Source organism: Nematolebias whitei, chromosome 16, assembly GCF_014905685.2.
Source record: "Nematolebias whitei isolate Nwh7 chromosome 16, NemWhi1, whole genome shotgun sequence".
NCBI lineage: Eukaryota > Metazoa > Chordata > Actinopteri > Cyprinodontiformes > Rivulidae > Nematolebias > Nematolebias whitei.
Genome location: NC_056513.1, coordinates 19,804,498 through 19,813,475, shown reverse-complemented (window position 1 = coordinate 19,813,475; position 8,978 = coordinate 19,804,498). Strand labels below are relative to the sequence as shown.

At 37.9% G+C, this 8,978-nt stretch overlaps 3 protein-coding genes across 3 annotated transcripts in view; 2 read left to right on the top strand and 1 right to left on the bottom strand.

Annotated features, from left to right (window-relative positions):
- Nucleotides 1-617: 617 nt before the first annotated feature.
- Nucleotides 618-2,162, bottom strand: LOC119422412 (transcription factor IIIA). The gene has a single exon (XM_037689781.1). It carries the CDS (start codon nt 2,042-2,044, stop codon nt 962-964), a length of 1,083 nt encoding a protein of 360 aa, XP_037545709.1. The 5' UTR covers nt 2,045-2,162; the 3' UTR covers nt 618-961.
- Nucleotides 2,157-6,893, top strand: yju2b (YJU2 splicing factor homolog B). The gene is made up of 10 exons (XM_037689780.1): nt 2,157-2,224; nt 2,662-2,701; nt 3,058-3,111; nt 3,214-3,296; nt 3,566-3,621; nt 3,701-3,761; nt 3,926-4,068; nt 4,287-4,459; nt 5,388-5,526; nt 5,758-6,893. Exons 2-10 carry the CDS (start codon nt 2,699-2,701, stop codon nt 6,246-6,248), a joined length of 1,203 nt encoding a protein of 400 aa, XP_037545708.1. The 5' UTR covers nt 2,157-2,224; nt 2,662-2,698; the 3' UTR covers nt 6,249-6,893.
- A 306-nt stretch (nt 6,894-7,199) lies between these two features.
- LOC119423143 (complement C3) overlaps nt 7,200-8,978 on the top strand; it is a 41,981-nt gene continuing 40,202 nt past the window's right edge. Inside the window, exons 1-4 of the mRNA XM_037690554.1 lie at nt 7,200-7,282; nt 7,362-7,376; nt 7,468-7,503; nt 7,594-7,632. Coding sequence (XP_037546482.1) covers nt 7,200-7,282; nt 7,362-7,376; nt 7,468-7,503; nt 7,594-7,632 — 173 coding nt within the window. The remainder of the gene's footprint in view (nt 7,283-7,361; nt 7,377-7,467; nt 7,504-7,593; nt 7,633-8,978) is intronic.

Here is an 8,978-nt window from a genome sequence, read left to right as displayed (position 1 = left end):
AAAAATGTATTTGTAAAAACAATTTATGACCTTGTAAAAAAGATTTGAATTTGTAAAAAAAAAAAAAAATCACAAGTTACAAAACTTTTTTTAACGATGTTCTGTTGACAAATACGAATCCAAAAACTGTATGAATTTTGTCCTGGATTTTACTCCTCTCATCTGATTGGTCAATGTCATGTCAATCACAAATTAAGGATCCAGTCAGAGAACAGATGGGTTTGTCTGTGGACACCTCATTGAGCGGACTGATCGTCCGCCATATTGAATGTGGCAGATTGCGTGTCAACTAACAAGAAAACAGACTGAACTTCATAAAACATCGTTCTACAAAGTGTTTGAAGTTAATCCATGTTCCCTTTCAGTCAGTACACTCGGTACAACACAGTAGTATGGGGAATGCAATCTTTTTTTTTTTTTACACAAAAATTCTTTTTACATGTACATTTTTTTTCTACAAGGTCACAAATCATTTTTACACCTGCAAAATATGTACAACTGGAATTTGAGCCTTTAGAATGCTCTATAAAATAAATAATCCTAGACAATATACCAGATTGTTAAGAGAACAAACCGCAAGTCATAATCTATTTGTTGGCAAACCATTTCATTATTTTATTTTAAATGTAAGTGATGATGAAAATATATTTTCTGCTCATACCAAATGACAAACATGTTCAGTGGGCCCTTCATTTTCCCCGTGGCAGCTGAAATAATGTCCAGCCTTCTGTAACAGCATAAAGCAAATAAAACAAAACAACAGTGCAATTATTGGTTACAAAATCTTAATGACTTCTTTCACTTACAAAAATGTTCATTTTTCTGAATTTACTTGAGCAAGAACTGTAAAGAATAAAAAAACAACTTCTACAAAAACTTCCTGCAATTATACATAAAAGAAAAACACTGAACACATGATCTAAGGTGCTTGTTGTCCTGACATAAGTTCAACCATTGAACTCTACATCGTTAAAGGTGCAGTCAGAGCATTAGGGAGTTCATGTGTGTTCACAGCAGGACTGCACAACAAAGACGTGTCCTGCAGGAGGGACACCAACTCAACAGGATCAGGACGGTCTGGTTCTTCTCGTGACAACCCTGACTGTGAGTCAGGCTTCCGGTTCTTCTTGTAGACCATTCTCTTCATCTCACAGTACCCACTTAATCTAGATGTAAGCGATCTTTTAAGGCCAGGCCTCCTCATCTTCCTCCTCTCTGGGTCGTGGATGACACTGTGCCTCTGAAGACTGCGTTTCATGGCAAATGTCTTTCCACAGCCACTGTGGGTGCAGACAAACTGACGCACGTCCTCGTGGAAGGAGCTGATGTGGCTCTGTAGGTTAAAGAGGGTGGTGTATGACCTGTCGCAGCCATCTCTGGGACACTTGAATACCACTCTCATCTCAGAGTGGACGTACTGGTGCTGCTGCAGAAACCAGGAGTCCCTGAACTCCTTGTTGCACTCGGCACACCTGGCAACACACCAGTGGTGGTTCTTCCTGTGCTTCAGTAATTCTGTCCAGTTCTTCCCTGTGAACGTGCAGTCCTCCTCCTGGCAGGGGTATCCCCTGTGCACCTTCTCGTGCCTCTTCAGTTTACTGGGGAAGGCAAATCGCATCTGGCAGCCTTCAAAGGTGCACTGGTAGGGAGGCAGCTGGTCGTGCTGCTCACACACGTGAGACTTCAGCTGTTTGTGTTTCCTGAACTCCAGGCCGCAGCCGTCATATTTGCAGACATACTTCTTGTGATCCTGGCTGTGAATGCGGCTGATGTGTCGGTTCCTGTTGGCGTTGGTGGTGAAGGCCTCCGAGCAGCCATCTACCGTGCAGAGAAACGGCTTCGCCCCGGTGTGACTGAGTTCATGCCGCGCCAGGTGATTCGCGTTGCAGAAGGACTTACCGCAGCCCTCGCGCTCACAGGAGAAAGGCTTCACTCCGGTGTGTTTACACAGGTGTGCGTCCAGCTTCCACTGTTTGTTATAAGCGGCCGAGCAGTCGGGAAACGAGCAGATGTACCGTTTGTGCGGCTCTTTTGTGGCTTCCATTTTCGCTGTGTATTTGGAGCTAACGTGTCTTCGCTTCGAACACGTTTTCAGCGGTCAAAAACCGGCATTTCCGCACTCCCGCTTCCAAGTGTCGTCACTTCCGAAGAAACCTGGAAATGACGTCATTTGGTGACGACGCGAACGTTTGTTTATCTTTAGCAGTGAAGCTAAACACGAATGGTAAACGATTCCGCATGTTTACTAATCAAGTAATAGTTCATAGTGTGAATTCGGTATTCAACTAAATTTCTTTCTTTAGTGTATTTTTTTCTATAAATCGTCTTCATATTCGCGCACGAGGACACGCACGTTGTTAAGCCGTGACTAAGGTATAGCTAGCTAGCTGTTGCTAAACTAGGCTTTTTATGTTTAGACAAAATCAGATTCATAATAATTCGTACTCTAGAACTAATTTTAAATCTAAAAACTAAACCCATCCCTGAATGTTGTAAGGCGGGATAATAATTATATGTACTTTGGTTTTCGATAATTGTTTCAACATTTCTATTTCATGCTCATAAAAGCCCAGCGCTCGCAGCTTTGGCCTTTAATTTAATTCAGCTGTTGCTATTGTGATAATAACAAATTTCTTTTTTTTTTGTCTTCTGTTTGTAAAGGTGTAGCTCCATTACAAACTGAGCTTCTGTCGTCACCATGGTAAGCTGTGATCACGTCTTTTACTGACATTTACATTTTTTTTTTACTGACAGATCCGATTTCTTTTAATATTTTCCTTTAAAAAAATAAATAAATAAATATTTATGATGGTAGTAAATTAACAGATTCACCTCCAGGGAAAAGGGTACACTCCTTTGCATCAGATTAGTTTGAAAAGAAGATGGATCCCGGACATGCTATTCATCCTACCTTTCTTTAACGGAGATTAAAATTCATATTTTAAACCTGACTTGGCATGATGCTGTGATAATTAAATGTTAATTAAATTTGTTCTGCTGTGTGAGTTTGAATATAGATTATCCTCAATAGACTTTTTTGTGTGCGTTTCTTGAAAGGGTGAAAGAAAAGGAACAAACAAATACTACCCTCCTGATTTTGACCCAGCCAAGGTGAATACAAAGAAAAATACAATTTCTAAGCCTTTTTTTTTTTTTTTTTACAGTTTTTGTGTGTAACTGCAAACTAATATGTTTACCATTCTTTGTCTTTAGCATGGATCGCTCAATGGCTACCATAAAACTCACGCCCTGCGGGAGAGGGCCAGGAAACTGTCCCAGGGCATCCTCATCATCAGGTTTGTACATTCTCTTTGAGAAGAAAAGACAAAGTGAAGGTGGTTGGAAAATGAAGATGGTATTCTTGTTTCTTAATTCTTGCATGTATTTTGAGTCTTTTCACATCCTTTCAGCTTATGTATCACTTTCTAAACATATATGTTTTGACACATGATGCATAAAAAATAAATTAATGCTTATTTACAGATTTTTTTTAAAATTAGAATTGATGTTTTTTCATTGATATTCAACCTAAGTGTATGTATTAACTGGTTCTTTGTCCATTAAGGTTTGAAATGCCCTACAACATTTGGTGTGATGGCTGCAAAAATCACATTGGCATGGGTAAGTTAAGGAAAAAATATATTTATTTCATCAGATAATGTTTTTTCATTTGCATAACCCTAATGATCTGTTGCTTCAGGTGTTCGTTACAATGCAGAGAAGAAGAAAGTGGGGAATTACTACACCACACCAATCTACAGGTAAACAAACAGCAACCACAAATAATGTTAAAATAATCACATTTTTCTGTTATTTTATCAAGAAATCATTTGGAAACACTACAATATAGTTTTAACATTATAGTTTATTTATAAAACACTCAAAAAATGTGACGTTTTCAAATGTTTTTGTCCTTTTTAACTAGGTTTAGGATGAAATGCCACCTGTGTGTCAACTACATTGAGATGCAGACGGATCCAGCAACTTGTGATTATGTTATAGTAAGTGGAGCTCGTAGGAAGGAGGAACGCTGGGACATGGCTGAGAATGAGCAGATCTTAACTACAGGTAAAAGTTTGATCTTTTCTAACCAACATTTAGAAATTGGGAGAGACTAGGAAGATTTTTATTGGTAGAAAAATAAAATAAAAATACATTTTTATTGATTCTTGAGTGAGAAGCTTTGCGAAACATTTTGCAGAACCTGGATGAGGTTAAAACGGTGCTACCTAAGTGTGGACCGTTTAGGTTTCAAATCAATTTAACCTTGTCGCATCTCGAAATAGAACGAATGGAGAAGGAGAAGCTGGAGACGGATGCCATGTACAAACTGGACCATGGTGGGAAAGACAAAGAGAAGCTTGCAAAAGCTCTTCCATCTCTTTCTGAGATTCAGGACTACCAGGCAGGTTGGAAGGATGACTTTCAGCTCAACAGCTCCCTCCGCAGGAAGTTCAGAGTAAGAAATGTACCTCTTGTCAGAGTTTCTTTGTCATTCGCATCACATGTGGTACATGTAGTGGAACAAAACTGTGTACACAGGGTTCCAGTTACATCAAACAATAGCAAAAATATAAAGTGTAAAAAGAAACGGTAAATAAGGATCTAAGATATACATTAAGATATATGCTAAACGAACGCCCAACGGTACTCTAAAAGATCTAAGGTATATGCCAGTCACTAATAGTGCAAAACAATACAACGAACAACAGCAGCACGATCCTCATAGGTTCTGTTCGGCTATAATTTACACGCTTCATGCGAGTACTAACATAAATTAAATTAACATAAACTAGGATTTATTCAAAGAATGCAACAAAAATACAGAAACAAAATGCCAAAAGTGAAAAGGAAATAAATCTAGAGCAGCATGGTCCTACTGGCAGAGTGGTTCTGATGACAATGGTTCTTGTCTTGTTAACTGCATAAATTCTCAATAGACTCAGTTTGGTGACAAACATTATTTTGGGAAATACTTAGTTTATGCTCATATGTATTTTTTTTTAAAACATTTTGACACAATTAAAATAGCAACAACTGTAAAATTGTTACCATATCGTCCATGTAAGCTGTGCTCCAAAACTTTGTGTAGAGTAGAGGTCTGGTGCTCTGTTTTTTATGTTAACTTATTTAACTGTCTCTATTTCTCTTCATGGTGTCAACAATAGTAACAATATTTTCTGGGATATTGGTCTTAAATTGGACATTCCATTAATAAGACAACCCTAACACCAAAATGTTGCCACAAACAAACGAGTCATCATAACATAAAACTACTTTTACCATCAAAAGTGTCCTCCTGGGTGTACTTTTAAAGCATCTGTTTTCTTTAAATTTATTTTTAGATTAAATTCAAACTGACTACTCTGCTTTTGCGTATGTTGCAGACCGAAAAGAAAATTCTGGTTGAGCAGGAGGAGCAAGACAATGCTGTAAAGATGAGGACAAACTTATCTATACCACTGCTGCCGGAGAAAGAAGAGGACAAAAAACTGGCAGCACTACTAATCTACCAAACACCTGACTGTAAGCACTGTACTGTTCTTACACGTAGATATTTATGATGACAATACATAACACATTATTATTATTAATATTTTAGATAATAAGTATGGAGTATCTCAAGTTACATTATAGCTTTCTCAGTAGCAGTTTTGTGTATAAACCGAGCAAGGCTTAGATTTTAATGATGGTACTAAAACTGCCTTCCTTTTATGTTTTTAATGTAATTAATTTATTTATTGTTTTTTCCTTCAGCATACGAGGACAAACAGCACAGCAAGCGGAAAGAAATCGCCTCTCGCTCTTGGTTTAATTTCACCTCGTCACCAGCAGGGGGTGCTGCAGGCAGTCTGCTCCATAAACTGAGCCTGCAGGGGAAAGAAGCTGCTGTGGCCAAAGCCCTGGGCTCCTCTCACAGCCCCCTAATCCGCAGACGCACTGGTGAATCTGGAAGTAAAAATGAACCCTGCGCCACCGTCACCCGTAGAAACTCTCAGTCAGAAGGTGATGAAGAAAGGCTGAAAGTGACGCAGAAAGAAGAAGCTCCATGTACACGATCCGCGCATGAAGGTGAGGAAGAGGAGCAAAATGGCAGTGGTTTGAATAACTCCAAAACAACAGAGGAAGTTCAGAAACTGACAAACGCAGCGAACTGTGTGAAGGAGAGCGAGAAGGGAACAAGTTCAGGAGGAGTCACGTCTTTGGTGGCCGATTACAGCGACTCAGATTCAGACTCAACACAATGACACTAAATAAAAAAGTTAAATGGGACAGAAAACGACACATAATCTTGTGTTTTCCTAACATGTTTAAAAGTAACAGTATTGATTACACCTTCTCATTAATTAAAAGTTTGAGCTGCACATTACATTTTTCTTTGTGTTCAGCATGCATTTTGAATGTTTTGGTAGTGTTGCATCTGTCACAGCTTAAAATATTTAATTTAGATTTTAGATTAAGATCTAAATTAACTCGTGATCTGATAATACAGGCTGACACATCAAAATGTGAGTAAATTTCTGAGCCAAGTACTGAACCGTTGTTATTTTTTTATATTAATATTTATAACTATCCACAGTAGAAAGCTCAAACAACAAAGACCTTTTCACCGTTTAGTTTATACAATAATTTTTTCTTGTTATATTCACATAGATCTGGTTTTAAAACAATTCAACTGCAGATTAAATAAATGCTGAATGGTGTTCAGTCTTTATGTACTAATAAGAATGAATGAAGGTATTCGCTGCCCAGGTAAATGATTGATATTAAAATTAAAGCCAAAGTTTCACACTTCATACCAAACAAGTTACAATCACATGTAATGCTTTAGGCATAAAGATTAATATACAGCTGGACTATTGTGTAAGTATAATTTTATCTCACTTAAAACCTATAAAATTAAAGTTAAAACTACTGAAACAATACAAGTCTCAAGTATTGGCCTCTATTTTCTTTTAAGAATAGTTACTGTGTGTGATGTTAATCTTTCTGCGCTGTACTTTTTGCAGTACTTTTTCACAATGTTCTGCGTACAGTTTGAGTTCAAAGTCTGTATGGGTTGTTTTGTCGTTTGTCCTCCATCGATCGGATTCTGCACCCCCTCCCCTTCCCGATGACAAGTGTTTGATCAAGCAGAATTCTGTGGGTTTTATAGTTGACCAGCTTCATTTAGGATCACAGCCCACCAAAACACCAAAATGGTTCGGTGGAGAGTGCACATCTTTTTATTTCTCATGCTTTTCTGCAACACAAATGGACAATCTGATGGTCACAGGAGAAAGTAAGCTGCTTTATTTCTCTTATTTCTGCTGACTACATGTTTTTGTCTTTGGTAACTAATTATGCTATGTTGTTTACAGACACTGGCGTGAAAAGTATGTATTGGTGTGCAAAATTCAAAACATGAACAGCTGCAACCCTTTGCCTCTGACAGCTTCAGGTAATGTTTCTGAATGTTATCCCCAGATTTGTTTCATTTGGACAATATGTGGACCGCCATAGGTAAGTAACCAAGTCAGCTGCAACAATCATTTCACTGGGTTTTAAGCAATAATAACTTCTGCCTTGTTTTTATTAATTTATTTTTTGCAGCCCTCAAAAACCAAAGGAATCGCTTAGTTCTTCACCGAGGTACTGATAAAATTATTGTCCTACAACCAATGACAAAACTATAGATCAGACGTGGGCAACTTAAGGCCCGAGGGCCAAAAGTGGCCCTTAGACAATCTCTGTCAGGCCCCCAATATCTTTAAGTTTAATAAAAGATTATTTAAAACAAACAAAAAAAACAAAACAGCAATTTATCAACAAGACTTAAGGAAATTGAAATTCAACATCTTATGCAAAACTTTACATGTTTTAAGTTGTGTTTCCAGAACTAGACTGAACCACAAAAGACTTAGAAACATAAGCTTGTTTTGCATATTTCTGCTAATATGTATAACATGTTAAGCCAGCGTGTAATATAATGTCACGAGCCATTTTACAGAATATGTTTTGTGATCCTAAAGGATATTAGAAATACTTGTTTTATAAATCATTCTAACCATAAGAAAAAGCCTGACAAAGGTCTTCTCGATTATCTGCCATAAAGTCGATGTATTTTCCAATTCTCTGCGGCCCTTTGATTGCTTTAAACGTCTTGATGTGGCCTTTTGGGAAAAAAATGTTGCCCACCTCTGCTTTAGATGTTACTACTGGTAATTTTCCAGGCAGTACTAAAAATGTGTTAAAATATGTATATATATTTAGTTAGATTTTTCACATGTATACACATCTTGCAGCAACTTTTTTTTATCCTATATACATATATATATATATATACACACAAACCGGATTCCAAAAAAGTTGGGACACTAAACAAATTGTGAATGAAAACAATGCAATGATGTGGAGGTGCCAACATCTAATTATTCAGAATAGAACACAAATCACAGATCAAAAGTTTAAACTGAGAGAATGTATCATTTTAAGGTAAAAATCTGTTGTTTCCAAATTTCATGGCGTCCACAAATCCCAAAAAAGTTGGGACAAGTCCATTTTTACCACTGTGTGGCATCCCCCCTTCTTCTTACAACACTCAACAGACGTCTGGAGACAGAGGAGACCAGTTTCTCAAGTTTAGAAATAGGAATGCTCTCCCATTCATGTCTAATACAGACCTCTTAACTGTTCAATCGTCTTGGGCCTTCTTTGTCGCACCTTCCTCTTTATGATGCGCCAAATGTTCTCTATAGGTGAAAGATCTGGACTGCAGGCTGGCCATTTCAGTACCTGGATCCTTCTCCTACGTAGCCATGATGTTGTGATTGCTGCAGAATGTGGTCTGGCATTATCGTGTTGAAAAATGCAGGGTCTTCCCTGAAAGAGATGACGTCTAGATGGGAGCATATGTTGTTCTAGAACCTGAACATAGTTCTCTGCATTAATGGTGCCTTTCCAGACATGCAAGCTGCCCATGCCACAAGCGCTCATGC